This window comes from Gopherus flavomarginatus, chromosome 5 (genome assembly GCF_025201925.1).
Source record: "Gopherus flavomarginatus isolate rGopFla2 chromosome 5, rGopFla2.mat.asm, whole genome shotgun sequence".
Lineage (NCBI taxonomy): Eukaryota > Metazoa > Chordata > Testudines > Testudinidae > Gopherus > Gopherus flavomarginatus.
In genome coordinates this window covers 17,748,444-17,772,628 of record NC_066621.1, presented here as the reverse complement: position 1 = coordinate 17,772,628, position 24,185 = coordinate 17,748,444, and the positions used below count along the sequence as shown (strand labels likewise).

At 45.3% G+C, this 24,185-nt stretch overlaps 1 protein-coding gene across 1 annotated transcript in view; it reads right to left on the bottom strand.

The window, feature by feature from the left end:
- Positions 1-13,975, bottom strand: part of LOC127051458 (uncharacterized) — a gene marked incomplete at its 5' end in the record, with an annotated part of 41,089 nt that extends 27,114 nt beyond the window's left edge. The window contains 4 exons of the mRNA XM_050953788.1: positions 10,802-10,971; positions 11,485-11,581; positions 12,721-13,050; positions 13,726-13,975. Of these exons, the coding sequence (XP_050809745.1) occupies positions 10,802-10,971; positions 11,485-11,581; positions 12,721-13,050; positions 13,726-13,975 (847 nt within the window). The remainder of the gene's footprint in view (positions 1-10,801; positions 10,972-11,484; positions 11,582-12,720; positions 13,051-13,725) is intronic.
- Between the last annotated feature and the right edge of the window lie 10,210 nt (positions 13,976-24,185).

The window sequence follows — 24,185 nt, the reverse complement described above, 5'->3', positions numbered from 1 at the left end:
CAGGACCTGCAGCCTAGCGGCTATGGGCTCAAGCTCTCTAGCCTCTGCGAGCCTGGCCAGCACTGTGCAGTCTGCAGTGCTAGTCTCCACCCTTGGAGACTGACCTTCCCCTCTCAAAGGCCTGGGACAGACTGCTCCCTTCCTGAGCCGCCTTTATATAGGGCTGAGCCTGGCCCTGATTGGCTGTGTCCAAACTGGGCCCTGATTGGCTCCCCATAAGTCCTTTTCTGATTGGCTCCCTGTCTGCACAGGCTCCCTGGCCTGCCGCAGCCCACTCTTTCCAGGAGTGGGGCAGTCCGCCCCACTACAGGGACTCAGATGTTTTTTGGACAAGGGTACCCATGACCATCTCAGTCCTTAGCAACTCTGCTGGGATTGCCATCTACACTTAACTGTGATGGTGATTTTTACGATGTGGGCAGTATTTGAGCATCTGCCTTCTGGAAACTTGACTGAGATCCAACAACCTCATTGCACATTAAGCAGTTTGGTAAATACTTTAGGTCATGGTACACCTGAGTCAGTCAGGGAGCCAAATTCTACTCTCATCTGCCCTGGTGTAACTCCACTGAGTACAGCTGAGCTACTCTGAATTCACTGTGGTGTGCCAGCGGGTTTGTATGGAGCAGGCAGTGGAGAGGGTAAATTATTAATATTTTTCACCTCCCTAACCCCGTTGTCTGTGGATTTCAAAAGGCTTTGCAGTCAGCGAGTGGAGCACCTGTGCTGCAGAGGAATTATCATCCCAACATTGCAGAGGAGGTAATGAAAGCCTGTCCGGCATCTGTTTTGAGATAACTTAGGAGGCACTATATGAGTTCCAGGCATTATCACAACTAAACTAACCCCCAGGTTGCTCCCAAAGATCCATTCCATGGAATCGAAGAGAGCCAGGGCCAGGATCAATATGACAGATATTTCCACAAGAGGCTGGCATGGAGAAATCAAGCTCACACCATTCAGCAAAAACAACGAGGAGTCCTTGTGACATCTTTGAGACTAACAAATTTATTTGAGCATAAGCTTTCGTGGACTAAAACCCACTTCATCAGGTGCATGCAGTGGAAGATACAGTAGGAGAATATATATACACGGAGAACATGAAAAAATGGGTGTTGTCAGGGTTCATACTTTGTATTTTCAGTTTAACAGAGTTGTTACAGCCTTCAGCATTGTACAGCACATGGAGTAACAGTAAGGTTGCCAACATTGTATTTAAAAAATACAGGACCAGTTTCTTGGCAGTGCCCCTCTGTCAGTGCTACTCAAATTTGACCTGGCTGCCCCACCATGCATGACAGAGGGGAGGCCAGGCCAAATTCTGGACTGCTTTCCTCTGGCAACACTCTACATTGAAACAAATGATAAAAGGCTCTCAGTACTGATTTAGTTTGGGACAGGCAATTTTTTGTTTAAATAAGGGACAGTCTTAAAGACACAAGACTATTGGCAACCCTACAAAACTGGCTCCATCTGCAGCCAGTACAGCAGAGAGCCTCCGTGGATATTCAGCCCCGCTAAAGCTCTGCTGGACGCTCAGCAGAGTAGTGTGCGCGGGTCCATCCTCTAGTCTAGAGCCATGTGCTTTGAGCTTTCCAAGGTGGAGTAGGCTCCAGCACTGCCTCTTTCCTTGGCCCCTCTGGTACGCTTCATGGAGATGGGAGCTCGTGCTCCAGCTGCTCTAAACCTCCACGACCCCACGGCCATTCCAGTAGTTTAAGCTCCCCCTTTCCAAGAGCTCCAACTTTGGGGTGCTTTGGGTTACAGGTTACTTCTGTAGGGACATGTGATAGAAGAAGCACGTAAGACACTGACTTTGCAAAAGCTCCGAAACCAACCACTCTATAGACGCTCAAGACGTATAAAGACATAGTCCAAACAATGACATCTGTGTGCATTTCCCTGCTTCAGATTGCTAACTGTTCTTGAGCATTCTTTGGGCTTAGGTCGGAGCCCGCTATGAGTCCAGGATCTCCTCTGCTGCATGTGGCTTCTCCTCCGAATCACAATGTCTCTCTCCTCTTCATCCAACTTCCTTCTTCCTCAACTGCTCCAGAATTCAACAGGACTCCCCCCCGCCCCCAGCTATGAAAACATACCCCACTGTTATGCTCTGCTGCTCAAGCTTCCATTGAGTCCCTCCTGAATCTCTAAGCTGCTGCAGTTTTTAAGACCCTGTGCTAACACTGGATCTCTTTGTTCTGCTTCTGGGAAAATTCCATTCCTTCAAGCCCCTAGTGCCCCATGCAGAGACATTGGAGAAAGCGAACTTGATCTGTCATGCAGTTACTCCTGTGTTCTCCCCAAATAAGATCTGTTCTGGTGCTGCTAGTCTATAATGATCAACCTGTCCATGGACTGGTGCCACTCTCCTCTTAGCACAAGGAGCATGAGGTGGAACACAGTCAAGGGCAGTTATAAGACATAAGGATGCAGATCATTCATAAAATCAGGCTGGAAACCATCATTTGTACCTAGCCACAGTGACTCAATATTTCTCAAGTGTGTGCTGGTGGGGAGGCATTCTGACCCAGCTGGAAGAGCAGCTTGGAAAGAAAGCAGAGGATTGCTTTTTCCTCATGGATACCAGGGAACCACTGAAGCAGACCCACTGTATTATTAGATGTAAAACTACTGAGATGATAGAGAGCCCAGCTGATATCCCAGGGTCTGCAACTGGAAGGGGAGATTAGGTAAGGAGCTGCATTATTCTGCATCCTCTCTCCGTGCTATTGTGTATGAAGTCTGGAGTATGCAGTGTAGAGAAGGAGTGGTCTATTTAGGGACGAAGGCTTGGATACAGTGTGGGGAATGGGCACCCGTTTCTGCTCAGAGCCTTGGCAGAGATGACATCATCAAGTTCAAGTACAGAGATGCTTCTGGAGGAGGAGATTTGTATCAGCTCCTCATCCCCTCAGACAGATGCTTGCTTCAGGTGCCCCATTGCCCTGAAATGAAAGGAGAACAGTTTTCTTTGAAAGAATCTTATCTGCAGTGAGGTGTATGTAGCCTGTCTCAAGAAGAGGAGGAAAGGGTTAATAAACTTGCAGATGATACTTAATCACTTAAAATTACCAACGATGGATAAATCCAAAGCTGATAGCGAAGAGTAGCAAAGGGAGCTCACAAAACTAGGAGACTGGGCAACAAAATGGCAGATGAAGTTCAATGTTGATAAATGCAATGTGATGCACATTGAAACATAATCCCAACGATCCATACAAAATGATGGGGTGTAAATTAGCTGTTACCATTCTAGAAACATCTCGGAGTCATTGTGGATAGTTCCCTGAAAACATCCACTCGATGTGCACCAGCATCAGTTAAAAAAGCAAACAGAATGTTAGAAACTTTTAGGAAAGGGATAGATAAGAAGACAGAAAATATCATACTGCTACTCCATAAATCCATTGTACAACCACATTTTGAATACAGCCTGCAGTTCTAATCGCTCCATCTCATAAAAGATATATCAGAAATGAAAAAAATACAGAGAGAGGGACCAAATACATTTGGGGGTATGGAACAGCTTCCACATAAGGAAAGATTAAAATGACTGGGAATGTTCAGCTTAGAAACAGATGACAAAGTGGAGTGGGTTATGATAGCAATCTGTAAAATCATGAATAGGGAAGTGTTATTTACCCCCTCACATAACACAAGAACCAGGGGTCACCTGACAAAATTAATAGCCAGCAGTTTAAAACAAACAGAGAAGTATTTCTTCATATAAGGCACAGTCAACCTATGGAACTCCTTGCCACAGGATATTGTGAAGGTCAAAAGAGGAACGATGTTCAAAAAGAATTAGATATCTTCATGGAGGATAGGTTCATCAATGGCTGTTAGCCACAGTAGTTGGGGTGCAACCCTATGCTCTGGAGGTCCCTAAACCTCTGACTGCCAGAAGCTGGGACTGGATGACAGGGGATGGATCACTCCATAATTGCCCTGTTCTCTGCAGTCCCTAGGAAGTACCTGGAACTGGCCATTGTCGGAAGACAGCATACTGGGCTACATGGACCATTGGTCTGACCCAGTATGGCTGTTTTTATGTTCTTAACTTCCTTGAAGGAGGAAAAGAACCTGCCACACCCAAAGGGATTGAACAAACTGTCATGCCCACGGGAGGTCAGGTGGTTCTGAAGGAAGTGCAGGGCCTTTTAAAACCAGGCTCTCTGGGGGTGATGTGCCTCGGGATTTGCAATAGAGCTGGTTGACAAATATGAAAAATGTATTTTTTCCTTTTCTCACTAAAAAGACAAAACTTTGTTGAGAATTGGTCAGTTTTTGACCAGTCCTACCACTAACGGGAAAATTGTCTCTATTTCAAGGTCCGCCCAGTTCTAGTCTGAGCCCCTGAATTGGATCTATTCTGGTGACTGCATGTCGAAGAGGACAAGCAGTTTTCCAGGGTCTCAGAGAGAGAGAGAGAATAAAATTCCAAGGGAAATTTTCCAAAAGTTCTAAGTTTTAGTCTCAAAACTGCTGTGGGCCCTTAGGAGCGTACATCTTATCAAAAGTCAATGGGACTTAGGTGCCTAAGTACATAAATCAGTTTTTGAAAATGAGACTTAGAAACCTAAGTCACTTATGGATTTTTGAAAACTTCACTCTAAGTTACCAACAATCTCCTTCAGCCTTCTGATGAGATATTGTTCCTTTCTCTTTCTAGCACTATTAATCCCTTGAGTTTGGTCTACAGTCCACTTTTCCTACCGAGTCCTGGCCTTGGAAGTTGACCAAATACTCTGATCTCCTGGATTTCATGTCTTGAGCAGGACTTTCCTTCCAGAACCCAAGTCACTGGTCATGGGCTATATCTACATTGGCAGAAATGGGACTTGTAATTCACCACTGATGGAGCTGTTCTGGTGCTAGCCAGAACAGAAGCTGTAGTGGAGCCTTTCCCCATTGCGTTGTCTAACCCTGCTTTCAGCAGGACTAGATGACATGGTGATAAAGAAGTCTGGGCCTTATTAGCTATCACCAGTGGAGCTATGCTGGTTCCCTATCTGGCAGCATAAACAAAGTCCTGTGAGGAATTCCCTGCTTCCTAGTGGGCCCATATGACAGATAGTTTGGTTTTAAGAGACAAGCTGTCATTTCGCACCATGAATTCAAGATTTGTTGGTGCCTGGGTGCTTCCTCAGAGGCGGTTTCTTCTTCTCACTGGGAGAGCTATCATCACAGCTAACAGGGTCTTGTTGATGAGGAAGCCAACTGCCAGCCAAAGGAAAGTAGATCTCGAGTTGAGGGAACTGGTAAGGAAAGAAGGAAAGGAGAGAAGCAATCAACTCACAAGGATCAGGAGGGTTTCGGAAAACATGTTGGGACTGAATACAAAATTAGAGTATTTCCTTCATCCTTTACCATCCAGAACAAATAAACTCAGATACTTAAAATGGGATTTAAAGTTAAAAAAATTCATGTAAGCCACAGTGTCCCATGGTGTCAAAACTTTAGCCCTCAAAAACATACTTTGTGTAATTGCCTCTTTCCATATACTGTATTACCCCAGTGGATGTATCCTTTCCCCTTATAGTAATCATCATTCCATAGCACTGGATTGGGAAATCCACGTAAGTCAGTGAAGTTATGCTACGGGTGAGTTTCTCCAGGAGTTTGGGAGATAGCTTTTTGCTTCATATAGGGTGACAATATCATCACTTTCCTATTTGGTAGCAATGGATAGCCTCTATATCCTTCAGCCACGGGAAAGCAAAGCCAGTGCACATCTCAGCTAAAATAGCAAGTGTGTGTTTACAGAGGTGTTTTTGGCTCATCACTAATGAAAAACTCACTAGTAGTTTGCACCATGCACACTGCCATGACTAGTGGAAAGAACTTATGAAAGACTGGGTCCAAAATGCAGAGAATGTCTACAAGGCCATAAATATCTACGTACAAAAATAGTGAGATATGCATCATCCCTATCAGAGACACCATTTCCACATGTAGTTAGAACAGGAAATAACTGTGTGGCAAATGCTTACCACACTGAATTACTGCAAAGAGCACTGAGAAATGAGGGTATGTCTATACAGAGAGGTAGTGTGCACCAAGCTGGTGTGCCGCATGCTAACTGGCCGTGTGACTCCTGCTGCTGCGCACACTCAAAGTTCCGTATTGACTTTAAGCCAATCAGGAGATTGAAGCACATAGTGTGCGGTAGCAGGGCCCATAGGGCCAGTTAGTGCACAGCACTGCTGGTTTACACCCCAGCTTGCCATGCACTAAATCTGTGTAGACATGTGCTAAACCTCACACCAGCTGTCAGACCTGGCCTCTTGAACTAAGTCTTCACAAAAGAAACAACATCCCTGCATGAGCTGCCCTCGGGAGTTCCAGCCATACTCCTTGAGTGGCTGGTCAGATTGCCCAAGCACTTCCGTTCATACTGTCAAAATCCCAGGCCTTCCCCTCTAGAAGGCATGTGGCAGGGGCCAATGGTCACCCTGTTACGCTAGGCTAGCCAGGGATGAGCAACAAAAATGATATAAGGCATGGAAAGGAACCACGTGGGAAGGTAAATGAAAAGATTCGATTAATAGACTTCAAGGCCAGAAGGGACCATCATGAGCATCTAGTCTGACCTCCTGCACATCACAGGCCCCAGAACCTCACGCTCCCACTCCTGTGACAGACCCATAACCTCTGGCTGAGTTACAGGTCCTCAAGTTACAATGTAAAGACTTTGAGTTATAGAGAATCCACCATTTACACTAATTTAAACTTGCTAGTGACCCATGCCTCATGCTGCAGAGGAAGGCAACAAAATGGCAGGATGTCCCCCAAAATCTGAGCAGAAGGGAAATTCGTTCCCTTCAGCTAGACCCTGAGCATGTGAGCAAAATCCACCAGCTAGACACCTGGAAAGAATTCTCTGTAGCAACTCAGAGCCCTCCCAATCTAGTGTCTAGGATTGATTAGCTCAGAGAAGATACAAATAAAAGTGGATGTGATGATAAAACCATGAATGGGCCAGACAAGGTAAATCAGGCTCTTCTATTTACCCTTTGAAACCAAAAAGACACACGTTTAAAATATATAAGACAATAATATTTTGTGTGTACAAATCAATAATTAGCATTTGGAACTCATTGTCACACGATTGCCAGAAGATTAGCTGTATAAAAAAATATTGCATGGTGTGATGGACCCAGGCCAGTGGGGTACAGGAGTCTGGTAGAGGGCAAATATACTGGTCACTGGATGAGTAATTTTCTGTTCCCTGAGTGACCAGAGCAGGGGTTGCACTAGAATAATCAGGAATCTGCTAGAACCAATTCAGGCAAACAGGCTGATTAGATCACCTGCAGCCAATCAAGGCAGGCTAACCGGAGCACCTGGGTTTAAAAAGGAGCTCACTCCAGTCAGGGGAGAGCCAGAGGAGAGGTAGTGTGTGTGAGGAGCTGGGAGCAAGAGGCACAAGGAGCTGAGAGTAAGAGGGTGTGCTGCTGGAGGACTAAGGAGTACAAACGTTATTAGACACCAGGAGGAAGGTCCTGTGGTGAGGATAAACAAGGTATTTGGAGGAGGCCATGGGGAAGTAGCCCAGGGAGTGGTAGCTGTCATACAGCTGTTACAGGCGGCACTGTAGACACCTGCAATCCACAGGGCCCTGGGCTGGAATCTGGAGTAGAGGGCGGGCCCGGGTTCCCCCCAAACCTCCCAGCTCCTGATCAGACACAGGAGAAGTTGATCCAGACTGTGGGGAAGATCACTGAAGTGAGCAAATCTGCCAAATAAGTGCAGGAGCCACCAAGGTAGAGGAGGAACTTTGTCACAACGGCCGATGAGAACATTGACACAACACCTTGGACCCTGTGCTGCCTTGTGGTACCTTGCTGCACCTGAAGAGAGATGCAGGAGGCTGCAGTGGATAACATCATCTAACACCTCTCGATGCTTCCATGGTTTTACTGGTGTTTAATTTTCACTAATACCTCAGATTATTAAAACAGAATAATTGCATCAATGAAATCTGCTTTTTCACTCTTTACAATTCTTGCTTCCTTGTTGCATTTCACCCTGCTCCTCTCTCCAAACAGAGATACCAGGCAGCTGCATTTTTCTGGTTCTCACAACATTGTGTTGCTTGAGTTTTAACAAAACAGAGAAACAACTAACAACTATAGTTTTAAAATAGGGTTGTTTAATGGGCTAGAGAGACAAGACAGGTGAAGTAATATATTTTACTTGACCAATTTTTTAAAATTTTCCCCATTTTTTCCACTTTGCAAAATTTTGATGAAAAATATTATTGAAATTCAAAAAATGATGACTAACTCTAAAGGAAACATTTCCCCGCTTACTGCTTTTCTTTCTAAGAACTTTTTTTTAGGTTAAATCATCTGCTAATGGTCCTTTATGCAATGTTGTTGTAGCACAGTTGGTCCCAGGATATTAGAGAGACAAGACGGGTGAAGTAATATCGTTTACTCAACCAATTTCTGTTGGTGAGAAAAGACAAGCCCTTGAGCTTACACCAAGCTGTTCTTCAGATCCGGGAAATGTACTCAGAGTATCACTGCTAAATACAAGCTACATACAGGGTCCTTTAAAAAGCTGTATGATAATCATCTTTATTTCATTGCTTCTCTTTTGAGCTGGTCCTAGAAATGTAAGGATATTTGGGGGACATTTTTGAAATTTTTTATTTCATGAAATATTTCACAGAAAATTTTGAAATTTTTTCAATGAAAAATGCTTTATTTCAAGAGGGGAAATAAATCACCCTTCCTCCCCCCCAATGGAAAAGCAGGGGTGAGAGAATAAAAAAAACGAGGGAGTACTTTTCCCACTGGAACTAAGTACCGTGAGGGAGTGACTTGATTATAATCTATAAGTATCTACACTGGGAACAAATTTTTAATGGACTCCTCAATCTAGCAGAGAAAGGTATAACACAATCCAGTGACTGGAAGTTGAAGTGAGACAAATTCAGACTGGCATAAATTGATAACGGTTAGAGTGATTAAAATTTGAACAATTTATCAAGGGTCTTGGTGAAGTCTCCATCACTGACAATTTTGAAATCAAGATGGGATATTTTTCTAAAAGATCTGTTCTAAGAATTATTTGGGTCAGTTCTCTGGCCTGTGTTATACATGAAGTCAGACTAGACGATCACAGTGGTGCCTTCTGGCATTAGAATGTCTGAATCTCTGAAAATGTTCTCAATAATTAAAACATTTTTCATTTAGGAAAAAAAGCATTTTTGAACAAAATGAAATTTTCATTTTGATTGAAAAAATATTTTCTGTCTGAACTAAGTTTTGATGGAGAATTTTAAACCAGCTCTACTTCTCACTTTTGCTGCACTTCTCCTAGATGAAAGCAGATTTACCAGCTACTGTGGGGAGGCCAGGCACTGACTGGAGGTGATGGTTACAAAGATGATTTCTGTGACTTTAGAAGTACAGGAAGCCCTGCTCCAATAGCTGGGGGACTAGATTGCTCTGCTACTATATACATTTTTCCTGTGATTTTAACAATGAATGATATAACAGCATCCACTTTATAGTATATTATAGTATCCTTACCAAATATGGTGCTTCAGAGCATAAATTACACATTTTAGTTGATATATGGGAAGACTTGTCTCCACTAGAGGTTCAGGTTCAAGACCTCACTGGGCTAGAGGCTCTATAAACAGACATGGGTCTGGCCCTATTTACCCGTGCATTCAGAATGAAGCTAAAGCCTACACTGGTTCATCAAAGGCTAAAATGTTAAAGGATTTTTTTCTAACAATCCTGGTATTAAAACCCGAGGTAAACTGTGTAGTAGACTGATTCTTATATTTAAAGCTACTGAGTTACTCCAAAATCTAGTAGTATTTCCTATTTACAGTTAAGGGTGGAATAGAAAGAATAAAATAAAAACAATGCAGTACTATACTTTAGATGTGAGATCTGTACAAATGGATGCAGTTAAGTCTGGAATCAGGAACTAGTAATGGTGCTTCAGCATTAGAGATGAAGGCATCATTTTTACTATTTTTTCCATAGAGACTAAATTAAAATTAATATTATCAGTTTCACCTAAATATTAATTGATACACTAAAAAAACATACTACAAGGTGTGATGGGGCAGCTACAACTCACTGGCAGAAAGGGGTTAAAAGCAGCCCTAGGGAGGCTGTGGTGGAGGCAGCCAATTAGAAAGGGGCTGAGAGGAGCCGCCAATCATGGCTCAGAAGACTCATATAAGAGGGGCTCCAAAGCAGGGCAGAGTTCAGTAGCTGACTGGAGCTTGAGAGGAGAAGATCAGGTTCCTAGCAGGAAGAGAAACCCAACATCTGGGACAATGCATTGCTGCAAGCAGGGACTGGGGAAGCTAGAGAGCTCCTGGCTGGCTGCTAGGGCCTGCAGGCTGAGGCCCTTAAGTAAGGGCAGAAGAGGGTGCTGGAGCTGCATGGGAAGTGGCCCTGGGACAATGAACTGCAGTTGCCACTCAGGGCAGTAGCTGGGCAAAGATTGCAGGTCCCCTGCAAGGGGGGAACACAAAGCATGGCACAGCTGGAAGGGAGTGTCACTGATAAGGATGCTGCAGTCCTGGGAGTAGTGTGGGTCCTAGAATGAAAGTGATGGTGGTGAGGCACCACCAGAGCAGAGCTCCCTGACAAGTAGAGCTAATTCCTGTGACAGCCAGAAGGAGCTGCCAGAGTGGTAAGTACCACCCCGTCACACAATGGCCATCAGACCAGTGCCTGGGATAGCTCGCACACTTAGTTGGCTTTTTCACATCACATGTTTCTTCCTTTAATGCTAAATCCTGTCTATGCCATTTGACATATGGAGTAAGGTCCTGAACTTCTCTCTGTGTCCCTGTGAAAACAAGCTAGTCTCTGAAGCCCAACTGAGCTCTTTAAGGCAGGGAATGTCTTTTGTGTTCTGTTTTGTACAGCGCCTAGTGCAATGATATACTGGTCCATGGTACCACCACAATACAAACCAGAGACCCTGAAAAGAAAAAAACCTCAATTAAATAAACCAGTAAATGGAAGAAAGTGATACACTGCTGGGGAAATATTTAATAGGGCTTCCGCAGCTTCCACTGAGTATAATGGGCACTGGCTGGCGTCAGGAATGAGTAGGGGCAGCTCTGCTTTTACAATGGCTGATGCAGGGAACTGTTTGGATTCAATGCATCCAGATTTAATGTCATTTCTCTTGCTCCAAAGAGCAGCAGCTGTGAGGGCTAATGATAATACAGTGACAAGACTAGTAAATTCTGAAATGAGACAGGGCCTAGATTTCATCTGCCCATTTTACTATGTGCCATTTAACACTGGTTGGCAGGTAGGAAGAGGACACTAATCTGGCACCTTTTAAAGGAGGCCTGCTGCATCAGTGCCACTGTGAAAAGCTGCTGTTTTCTCTCTGAAAAGACGAGCATGTTGGATCAGCAGCTAACACCCCCTTGGAGGTGTGCGAACACAGAGGCTGCCTTAGAGGCAGGTGTTGGAGCCTTACCTGCTGTCTGCTGGGGTGACCCCAGCACTAGCTGTGCTAAGGACTAGGCTGGTGTGACTTCTGCTTGAGGTAACTGGGACGACACTTGTAGTTGTAGCTGCAAATACAAACACAGTTTCAACACCTCAGGCCTTGTCTACACCAGCCTTTATCCCATAACATTTCCTGCCAGTGCTGGTTACGCCTGGTGCAGGTCTAGTGGAGACAAGCTGGCAATGCTGTGAGCACTGTGTCATGCAGACCTACTTGGAGCAAGCTAAGAAACACAGTGGTTAAAAGGCTGGGTGGCCACCTGAGCCTTGTACACTAGCGTTCACACTGTTGCTACTGAGAGAAGCAAATGGTATGATGGGGAGGTTGCTCTGTATTGCAAAGCTTCTCATGTAACAATCCTAGACAAAGCCAGCCACCAGCACGTGAGACTCAGGCCATTAGCATCACCTGTGAACAGCTCCCCACAGTAATAAGGACACACACTAAAGAAACAAAGCTTTAGAAACATGCAAAAAATTGATACAGCAACAGTTTCTAGGGCCATTACTGCACATCCCTGCAGGCCTCCCATGAAGTATCAGGGCTCACAGACTGTGCATTCAATCACATGTATTATGATTACAGCAGGATGACATTTTTGGACTGAAACAATTTGTTGAAAAAAGCAGGTTTGGGTCAACTGAAATAGTTAATGAATTCATGTTGGATTTTGTCAAATTGTTTCTAGCTAATCAAAAATTCAAATTTTTGCACAGCTCTAAATCTGATATGGACTTAATGTCTGACGGCTTCCCTTGGACATGACTATCCCCACCGTTCTGTATGGCTCTACTGCCATCTTCAAAAACAGGCCAGAGAAAGTCACTGGGCTCTTATAAATTGTTTGGTTAATTTCACTCATTTAAGAAAAATAAGTAATTAGTGCTTAAATACTATGAGTCTGTGCATCATAGAAGAACCTAGATAGAACTAATTGAACACAAGCAAAGGGGAGATGAGAAAATAATATTTAAATAGGTCATTAAAAACAGAAATATTCACATGGCTGAAGTCCTGGTCTCAGCTGATGTTCTACATCAGTGCCTAGTGTGAGTTATGAAAGAGGAGACAAGGGTTTTGGGTGGGTGGAATTCTGGAATAATCTGGGAGGAGGCAGAGAGAGGAGGGAGGGAGAGAGAGGGGAAAGTGGGTCTGAAATCAGCACCCCCCACACACACATTTTCCCTACCAATAAATACTCACCCTTGGTAACAGCCAGTTTAACTTCAAAGATTAGGTAAAAACTGGGAGGCTTGTAGTGTGCACACCAGTACACCCCTGCATCGTCTACCTGCAGATTCTCCATGGTGACAGTAACAATCCCTTTCTGGGTGTCGTCATGTATCCTGGCTCTGCCTTTCTGAGCCCTGTTTTGATATCCGTAGTATCCGTGATCAGTATTGACCAAGACAGCACATCTATTCTGACCTTTCCTTCTGCACCAGGCTTTCTTCACCTCTTTGTAATCCTGTGTGTTGTATGGACACTGGACAGAGAGACTCTGCCCCTCAATAGCATCGTATTCTTGGACTTCTGGAAAAGACAAAAACTGGTCAGTACGATCTGGTTGAGAGGTACAATGACGTACATTTCCTATGAGTGTCATATGCCCAATGAGCCAAACTCTTCCCTGGTATAGCTCCAGTCACTGGCTTCAGCTGAGTTACAGGAAGGGTGAATGTGAACTGGTGTATTTGGTTTTGTTTGCCACATAAATCAACTGTTTGGACTGTTCTCTTTGCACTTGATCATCCCAAAGTCTCGCAGAATGAGGGAAGTTACTGATCCTTTCCAGGCCAGGATCTCAGAAGAGCTCTGTGTGTAGGGTGCACTCTGGGTCCTGAGCTCTTGGAAATCTGGCCCTGATTGTTGGGACTCAGCACTTTAAAATGTCCCCCTCAGAATCTGCTTCTTGCATAAATAAACGTAACAATATAAATTGACAGCCCCCACCCACCCCAGGAAGCGATTAGAAGGGAAAACAGGAAAAGACTATTCTAACAGGAAGCAGGAATGGTCTGTTGGCTGAATTGTGGAGGTGTTTCAGAGCAGTTCACAGTGTGAGACAGGAGAGAGGAGACGAGGGGGACAGATTCTGTGGGCAGTCAGGAGGAATCGATACAGGCAGGGGAGAGATTATAAAGCAGGGAAAGACATGGGATTATATTCAGCAGAAAAGACAGTTCTCCTGAAAGGAAATTAACTCACCCTTGGAAACATCCAGTTTAATTGTCCTCAGTGGATACATTGTATTGGGCGGGTAATCGCGCGCGCACCAGTACACGCCGGAGTCCTGCACCTGCAGCTTCTCCATGGTGATGGTTACAGTCCCATTGCCGGTGTGATCCTCTATCGTGACTCTTCCAGAGGTAACCTTGTTGTGGTATCTATATGATGTGTAAGAGGTGCTAACTAATGGAAAGCATTTCTCATCTCTCAGCCGGCACCAGGTTTTCCGTGTTGCACTGTAATCCCGGTAATTGTAGCGACACTCAACAATGAGCCTCTGCCCCTCCACTCTGCTCACCACTGCGTCAAACTCTTGTGCCTCGAATCCTGGAAAACACCAAACCCGCTCAGTAAGAGCTGAGGTGGAACAAGGCTGCCTGCTGCCCCCTCTGTCCTGCACTCAAGTGCTTGGACCAAACACATCCCAAGAACTGGAGCCTGGGAAGAATGGAGAAGAATCAGTACAAGCAGCAATTACAAATCATTCTCCTGTCCAGGGCTGGATTAATGCAGGAGCTTTAGGGGCTGCAGCCCAGGGCCCCAGGCTAAGGGGGGCCTGGTGCAGCAGGGCTTAGGCAGGCTGCCCGCATTCCATGGCCTCAAGCCGCTCCTGGAAGTGGCCGGCTGCTGGCACATCTCTGCAGCCCCTTTTGGGAGATGTGCGGGGGTGGAGGAGGCCTCACTTGCTGCCCCCTCCCCGAGCACTGTCCTCACATCTCCCATTGACCGGTTCCTGGCTAATGCGAGCTGTGCGGGCAGCGCTTGCGTGTGCGGACAGCACACGGAAACATGCTGTCCTATTCCCCCCAAGGGTGTGCAGAGATGTACCAGCAGCCGGTTGCTTCTGGGGGCACTGTGGGGCTACGCTGCTGCTAGGAGCTGCCTGTGGTAAGCGCCTCCTGGCCAAAGCCTGCATCTCACACACTCTCCTGCACCCCAACCTCCTGCCCCAGATCAGAATCTCCTCCTGCAACAAACTCCCTTCCAGAGCCCATACCCCTCACCCTCTCCTGCACCCCAGTCACTCTGTCCCAGACTGGACCCCCCCTCCTGCAGACTCCTTCCCAGAAAGAAAGTAATATAACAGCTGTTCTAAGGTAAGAAGTAGGCTATTTTGAATTAACTTAACTATATTCTACATGTTTTAAAACTGAAATGTAACCACAGAATGGCCTTATGTTAATTAAAAGGCAAGTGTATTATAGCGTTAATAGCCTCAATGCCATAGTTGTGATCATTTTGTCTTAAATTAGCAAAAAGACTTGTATACAGGGGCCCCACAAAATCTAATAGCCCTGGGCCCACAGGAGAGTTAATCCGGCCCTGTTCCTAACACCTGCCTGGAGTAACATATCCTGGAATATCTCCTGCAAGTGTCTTCTGCACACAGTGTGTTTTTTCAGTATGTATTCCCATGTTCTTTGTTTATTTGTAACATTTCAGTCTCTCTGGTGGTTAAAGTCCCTGTGTCATCTTTATCTATTTACATGTAGGGAGCTGGCAATAAACCGGCCCAAATCTTAACTCATTGCAGCATCAGTCATACTAACAGTGGTAAGTCACATTAAATATTCAGCTTTCAGAAGATAGGTCACGCGCTTGATTTACCCTGGTGTAAGTGAAAGCAGAATCAGGCTTGTTTTTTTTAAATCTCTCCTCAACGAAGAAGCTGGACAGTTGAGCACAGATCTTTGAGCTGGGTAGTTCTCTGCTGCACTCACACAGAGATGGTTTGGATATTCCAGTAGATCTTTTCCATCTCTTGTTTCTGTGACTTTAGGAACTTTGCTCTCCCATCTGACATCTGACCTTTCCAGTGTCATGATTGTTCCCATTCCTAGGGGGTAGACCACTATTTTAATTTCAAATAATTTAGGACACATCTCTAGCTGGGTGAAGCTGACTGCTCCACAACTGAAGAAAAATGAAGCTAGCCAGAAAGATTTCTGCTCATTCCTTTATTATGTTTCCTTATCAATCCTATTTATTGCAGTAATGCTGAGAGGCCACACAAGAATGGGGCCAAATCGTACCAGGCACTCTGCAACTGCCCAGGAAGAATGGGTGCCACACTCAAGTCTCTTTTCAGACCCTTTCCTCAGAGCACAGTTTATTAAAAAAACCTCACAAGATAACACAAAACAAAAGCAACCCCCCTCTGACAAACAGGCTGCAAGACCCAGAGAACTTTCCCTCTGCCCTTGTAAAAGGTCACGCCCCCCTTCCCTTTAAAACCTTGCTGAATCAGATGACAAGCAGCCTGCAATGGGGTGGTCTGATCCTTTATGGGCCACAGGCCTGGAGTTGGTCAGCGTGTCCAATTAGCCCTGCATGCCACAGGGGGTGGAGGGAGGAGAGTGATGTTTAAGTAGTAAACCAGCTGGGTGTGGAGAAGCTGATTCTCCTATAAAGAGCAGCAGGATGCTGCAGAGAGGGGATGATCAGGAAGTTGTAGAGAGATGGCAGGGAGTGGAGTGAGAGAGGCTTCTGCAGGGAAGACCCTGTGACCAAGTGAGTAACTCCAACTAGGTAGGGTTGGGAAGAGCCTGAGACACTAGCAGAGTTTGGAGCTGTGTCTAGCTTACTGCTGGGGGAAGGAATTTTGGTGTCAATATTTGAAATTTCTGATAATAAACCAGACTCTAAGTAGGGCTGTTTTCACTGGATTCATTAAAGCCGGTGTGGAATTTATTTGGTAAATCCGTTGAAAGGGGAAACTGAGGCAGGTCCCTACACAGCAATCTTTGGCCATGAAGGGGTGCTCAGGAGGTGGCTGGCGCCTGGGGAGAGCCCTTAGCTATATCCTGGCTGTTCTACCCGTGTCACACAGAGACAGTCCTGCCCCAAAGAGCATATTAGGGCTGCTGATTAATCTCATTAACTAATGTGATTAACTCAAAAAAATTAATTGCAATTAATCGTCACTTTAATCGCACTGTTAGACAATAGACTACCAACTGAAATGTATTAAATATTTTTGGATGTTTTTCTACATCTTAAAATATATTGATTTCAGTTACAACACAGAATACAATGTGTACAGTGCTCACTTTATATTATTATATTTGTTTACAAATATTTGCACTGTAAAAATGATAAAAGAAATAGTATTTTTCAATTCACCTCATACGAGTACTGTAGTGCAATCTCTATCATGAAAGTGTAACTTACGAATGTAGATTTATTTTTTTACTGCAAAACAGTGTACACTTTGTATTGTGTTGTAATTGAAATCAAACTATTTTAAGAGGTAGAAAACATCCAAAAACATTTAAATAAATGGTATAGTATTATTGTTTAACAGTGTGATTAATTGTGCAGATAATCGCAATTAATTTGTTTAATCGCTTGCCAGTCCTACATGCCCTCTAAATAGACAAGGCCAACCCCGGCTGGGAAGGGAAAGGGATATAATGCCCCAGCAAAGCGAACAATGCAATGGCTGCCAAAGTGAAGCCCTCAGCAGTTCTCAAGGGACAGTCCATGGACCATTGCTGGTCAGCAGAGCCCTGCGTGATGGTGCACAGGTCTCAATGCTTTAAGAAACAAGCAGTGAGGATCGAGGTGATTGATTGGAGCTGTATGCAGCTAGAGCCTGTCTACACAGGGGACATTGCTGCCAGTATAGCTATAGCAGGATAGCTGGATATCACCCTTGTGAAATAAGTCTACAATAAGGGCTTGCACTGGTGCAGCTACACTGGTTGAACAACACATCCCCAGTTTGTGAGTGTGAAAAGTTGAAATTTCCCTGAAGAGCAGACACTAATTTTCCATCAAAAACAGTGTTGAGAGAAAGTTTTTGAATAGTGCTACTGGTGGATGCTAAGCACTTTTTGAAAATCTGGCCCTGTTTTGTCTCAGTGCCTGGGAATTGCCTCAGGGAACAAAGGTCTACTTCTGCTCCCTCTCTCTCCAGCATAAATCTGAAGTAAATCCCTTGATGTCAAAATAATTATGCAGATGGGAGATCAGAATTGGTTTCCTAATGGTTACAGCTGATTTCCTACGGCTGCTGTGTCGTTTTCTGGACATGTGTGTGAGAGAATGTTTGTTTTACTGAGAGAGAAAGGAGAATTCTGTATTGAGCAGGAAGCGAGTACCCAAAAGAAAAGGAAGTGCCTGACTAGTGGTCACTAGACCTGCAGTTAGGAAGAACTCTTGTAGCTGTTATTTTATATTTAAATTATGCAAGTGTCCAGAGATTCAGAAGATCAAGGCTTGAATGTGCTAGGGGCTGTACAAACACATAGGGACAGTTTATAGTCTTATCCTGCAGTGAGCTTAGCAGGGGCTTAAGAGGACAAGTGACACAAGAAAGGTGGAGACGGTCGAGGAGAGAGATGCAGTCACACTTACATAATAATACCATTTTCTGTAGAGCTCTGCCTGAGGGGTGCTTGGAAATATTGTAGAACTGCTGCCACTGGACTTAAGCCAGTTTTGTACTGCAAATTTGGGCTTCCCTGATGCCTCCCAAAGGAATTCCCACTTCCTGTATGTTTATTTTGATAGAGGGAATTTGCTTCTGATATTTTTAAGGCTCCTCTTGTGCCTAACTAGTGGGAAAGCGCCCTGCTCACCCTACAGTCTGTGCAAATAAGTCATCACAGGCCCACAAAAGCATTTTATCAGAATTTAATCCAAGGAGACATTTTAGTGACTAAAATAAACAATTAGAGGCCTTGATCTATCATATCAATAATTGGCTTCTAATGGAAACTGGACACCCATGGGCCAGGTATTCTGCTGCTGTAAATCTGCATCAATCCATTGACTTTAAATGATGCCAATTTGTGATGGCAGATGATGCCATCTGATTATCTGGCCCAGAATCTATCTCCGAAAATTGCAAATTAATAATAAAATTGAGATCTCCACCTGTATTTTTGCAGGGATACATGTGTGGGTGCTCAAAAATGTTTACCCATTGAACCTGGAGTTTCCAGTATCTGGTGTAAATTGGTGCAGCCACATTGACTTCAGTAGCGCTCTGGTGTCAATTTACATCACTTGAGATATTGGTCTGGCAGGGATCCTCACGCTCCTTACTGTGCTGTTTCTCACACAGTTCACAGCACATTTGACAAACCAAGCAGGGAAAATATAGTCCCAGATCCCACCTGCTCCTGACATGGAACGTCCATGTTACCCCCAAGTATCACAACATTCTTCCTCTTACCTGAGATGCAGAGCAACAGCAGCAGGAATTTCAACTCCATGCCTGTCTTCAAGCCCACAGAAGGGGCATTGCTGGAATATCCCGTGGAACGTGAAATTTTTAGGAAGTGTCGTCTCTCTGAGCTCTCCCCTATCGACACTGCAGCTGCATGAGGAAGTGGCTGAGGTCTTGCCTTAGCGCGGAAATTCTTCATCATGTTTTGCAACAAAACTGATATTAAGATAATTTAATTGTGTATTTATGGAAGTGGATGGCAACAAAAGAGTTGGGAGGGGGGCTTTACACATCCCTCGTGGGCAGTGTTACTGGCTGATCTTTCACAAACTGGGCTAAAGGATCATTTTGTTAAGTTCCCTGTATGGGAAAGGGGGAAATGAGCTGGTGTCTCAGGCTCTAATCAAATCCCAAAGAAGAAAGGGGTGCATTTTAAGAGACATGTTTCCTGAGCATGGAAATGTGATGCATTAAAATGCACCCCTTTTTGCTTTGTAGTTTGATTGGAGCCTGAAAGACCATCTCGTTCCCCTTTCCCATGACTCTTGTGATCGAGAACTGAGGATCATCTTTTTACACAGCTTCCACCAGGACAGTTGAGACCATTTGGGTTGTTTTTGCTACTATGGCGTTGTCTCTGCTGCAAACTGTATGATAGAATCCTAGAGATATAGGGCTGGAAGGGACCTTGAGAAGCCATCAAATCCAGCCCTTTGCACTGTGGCAGGACCAAGTAAACCTAGATCATCCCTGACAGGTGTTTATTCAGTCTGTTCTTAAAACCCTCCAGTGACGGGGATTCCACAACCTCCCTTGGAAGCCTGTTCCAGAGCTTAACTACCCTTACAGGTAGGTTAAATACTAGGAAAAACTTTCTAAGTGTCCATTGCCACAGATTAAGTACGTTACTTCTTGTCCTACCTTCAGTGGACATGGAGAGCAATTAATCACTGTCCTCTTTGAAACAGCTCTTAAGATATTGGAAGACTGTTATCAGCTCACCCCTCGGTCTTCTTTCCTCAAGCCTCAACATGCCCAGGTTTTTCAACCTTTCCTCATAGATTTTCTAAACCTTTGAGCATTTTTGTTGTTCTCCTCTGGACTCTTTCCAGTTTGTCCACATCCTCCCCAAATTGTAGTGCCCAGAAGTGGACATAGTACTCCACTTAGGGCCTCACCAGTGCCAAGTAGAGCTGTACACTTCCATCCTGTGTCTTACATACAAGATGCCTGTTAATACACCCCAGAATCATATTAGCGTTTTTTGCAGCTCCATCACATTGATGACTCCTATTTCGTTTGTGGTCCACTGTCACCCCCAGATCCTTTTCAGCAGTACTACCTCTGAGCCAGTTATTCCCCATTTTATAGTTGTGCATTAATTTAAATCTTGTGCACTTGTCTTCATTGAATTTCATCTTGTTAGTTTCAGACCAATTTTGAATTTTAAACCTGTCCTCCAAAGTGTTTGCAAACCCTCCCAGTTAGATGTCATCTGCAGATTTTATAAGCATACTCTCCATTCCATAATCCAAGTTTTTAATGAAAATATTGAATAGTATTGGATTCAGGAATGATCCCTGCAGGACCCCACTAGATACGCCCTTCTAATTTGACAACAAACTATTGATAACTACTCTGCGAGTACGATCTTTCAACCAGTTGTGAATCCACTTTGTAGTAAATTAAACTGGACCACATTTCCCTAGTTTGCTTATGAGAATGTCATGTGGGAATGTGTCAAAAGCCTTAAAAAAAATCAAGATATGTCTCGTCTACTGCTTCCCTCTCTCCACTCTAGGTCAGTAATGCTATCAAAGAAGGACATTAGGTTGGTTTGCCATGGTTTGTTCTTGACAAATCCATGCTGACTGTCCCTTATAACCCCATTATCCTCCAGGTGGTTAAAAAGTGATTGTTTAATAATTTGCTCTAGTAGCTTTCCAGGTTTCAATGTTAAGCAGACTGGTTTAAAATTCCCTGGGTACGCCTTGTTCCTCTTTTTTATAGATACGTACTATGTTTGCCCTTCAAAAGTCTTCAGGGAGCTGTCCTGTCCTCCAGGAGTTTTCAAAGATAATTGAAAACAGCTCTGAGATTGCTTCTGCTATTTCCTTAAGTATCCAAGGATGAATTCAGCAGGCCCTGCTGATTTGAATACATCTATGTTATTTAAATATTCTTTACCTATTTTGGTTCACATTCCTTCCCTTAGTTGTCAATATTAATTGTGTTGAATATCTGGTCATCATTAACCTTTTTAGTGAATACTGAAGCAAACTAGGCATTAAGCACCTCAGCTTCCTTGATGTCATCATTTGTTAGCTCTCCTTCCCTGCTAAGTAGAGGACCTGCACTTTTCTTGGTCTTTTTCTTGCTCCTAATGTATTTAAAAAACATCCTATTGCCTTTTATGTCACTTGCCAGGTGTAACTCATTTTGTGCCTTAGCCTTTCTCTCATTTTGTCCCTACATACTTCTGCTGTTTCTTTGCATTCCTCCCTGTCAATTTGTCCATATTTCCACTTTCTGTAGGATTCCTTTTCTATGTTCAGGTCATTAAAGCGCTCCTGATGGAGTCAGATTGGCCTCTTATGATTCTACCATATTAGAACTAACATCAGCCTTAGTCAAGGGCTGTCCTGTTTAGCACCGTGTCAGCAGGTTGCAGTTAGCCCTATGATCCACTCAATGCTTCACCATGACTAGATGAGGCTGTTAACACCCAACAGTCCGTCCCTACACTGAGTGATAAGTCACGTCAGTTAAGATGTTTTCCAGCAGGAAGTAATTTTTGAGGGCAGATAAGCCTTATCTGGATTTGGCCAAGGGCAGGGTCTTCTCATTGCTTGGTCTTGTTTGTGCAGCTCCCTTATGGAGGAGGCCACTCTGAATTCCTCTGAGAATGTGCAAAGCTTTTCCATTCCATTTATAACTCCATAGCTTCTTGTTCTCACCTGTGCACTGGAAGATAAGAGTCCATGACGAGGGGCCCTCCACTTCCTTATTAAACCTTGATATTCCACATATGGGACTGTAATGGGTTGAGGGACTCACCACCTGGTGCCTCCTGCTGATGACTCTAGGATTAGCTCTGTCCGGCGGAGTACCCCCTCCTGGTGGTGTTCCATCCGTCTTTCTGTCCTCCATTGGCATCTCTGGACCCACGTTGCTCCCTGCTTGGCGGTGTCCTCTTCAAGGCCACTGCCCTCCATCAGTCAGGGCTGGTGCAAGAATGTTTCGTGCCCTAGGCGAAACTTCCACCTTGCCGCCCCCCCCCCGCACTTCTGCCCTGAGGCGCCCCCCCTGCGGCAGCTCCCCCCTTCTGCCCTGAGGCACCCCCCTTGCAGCAGCTCCCCATTCCCCACACTCTGCCCTGAGGCACCCCCCGCTCCAGCTCACTCCTGCTCCACTCACGAGCACGAACATGAGCACCCTGAGCACCCCGTCACTGTTTCACTTCTCCTGCCTCCCAGGCTTGCAGCACCTAAGCTGATTGGCATCGCAAGCCTGGGAGGTGGGAGAAGTGAAGCAGCCATGGAGTGATCGGGGAGGAGGCAAGGCAGGGGTTAGCTGGGGCGGGGAGTTCCCCTGCATGCTTTCCCCCCCAACTTGCTGCAGGCAGCCCTCTCCACGCTCCCCTGCCCCAACTCCCTCTGCCTAAATGCCAGCGGTAACTGGGGTGGCTGAAGATCTGGCTGCCACGGTCGCTGCCGAAGAAAATGGCACCCCCCAAACCCCGGCACCCTAAGCGACCGCCTAGGTTGCCTAAATGGTTGCACCAGCCCTGCCGGTAGTGCCCCATAGTCCAGCTGCACCCTCTTCTGGGGGTCGATAATCAGCAGTTCTACACCCCAGCCACCATGTCCAACCACCCGCTGAGTCCAATCCTTCTTTTCAGGGATGTGGCGTAGTACAATGGCCACTCCCTACGGCCAATGGCTGGGTATACTGCAACGGGTGAAGGGGGGGACCCAGGCCCGCCCTCTACTCTAGGTCCCAGCCCAGGAACCCTCTGGCGGCAGCCTCTCTGTCCTCCTTCTCTCCCCTCCTCTGTCTGTTTCCCTGGGCCACTTCCCCTATAGCCCCTTGCACCCGCTAGGCCCTTCCCTTCAGGACCTGCAGCCTAGCGGCTATGGGCTCAAGCTCTCTAGCCTCTGCGAGCCTGGCCAGCACTGTGCAGTCTGCAGTGCTAGTCTCCACCCTTGGAGACTGACCTTCCCCTCTCAAAGGCCTGGGACAGACTGCTCCCTTCCTGAGCAGCCTTTATATAGGGCTGAGCCTGGCCCTGATTGGCTGTGTCCAAACTGGGCCCTGATTGGCTCCCCATAAGTCCTTTTCTGATTGGCTCCCTGTCTGCACAGGCTCCCTGGCCTGCCGTAGCCCACTCTTTCCAGGAGTGGGGCAGTCCGCCCCACTACAGGGACTCAGATGTTTTTTGGACAAGGGTACCCATGACCATCTCAGTCCTTAGCAACTCTGCTGGGATTGCCATCTACACTTAACTGTGATGGTGATTTTTACGATGTGGGCAGTATTTGAGCATCTGCCTTCTGGAAACTTGACTGAGATCCAACAACCTCATTGCACATTAAGCAGTTTGGTAAATACTTTAGGTCATGGTACACCTGAGTCAGTCAGGGAGCCAGATTCTACTCTCATCTACCCTGGTGTAACTCCACTGAGTACAGCTGAGCTACTCTGAATTCACTGTGGTGTGCCAGCGGGTTTGTATGGAGCAGGCAGTGGAGAGGGTAAATTATTAATATTTTTCACCTCCCTAACCCCGTTGTCTGTGGATCTCAAAGGGCTTTGCAGTCAGCGAGTGGAGCACCTGTGTTGCAGAGGAATTATCATCCCAACATTGCACAGGAGGTAATGAAAGCCTGTCCGGCATCTGTTTTGAGATAACTTAGGAGGCACTATATGAGTTCCAGGCATTATCACAACTAAACTAACCCCCAGGTTGCTCCCAAAGATCCATTCCATGGAATCGAAGAGAGCCAGGGCCAGGATCAATATGACAGATATTTCCACAAGAGCCTGGCATGGAGAAATCAAGCTCACACCATTCAGCAAAAACAACGAGGAGTCCTTGTGGCATCTTTGAGACTAACAAATTTATTTGAGCATAAGCTTTCGTGGACTAAAACCCACTTCATCAGGTGCATGCAGTGGAAGATACAGTAGGAGAATATATATATACACGGAGAACATGAAAAAATGGGTGTTGTCAGGGTTCATACTTTGTATTTTCAGTTTA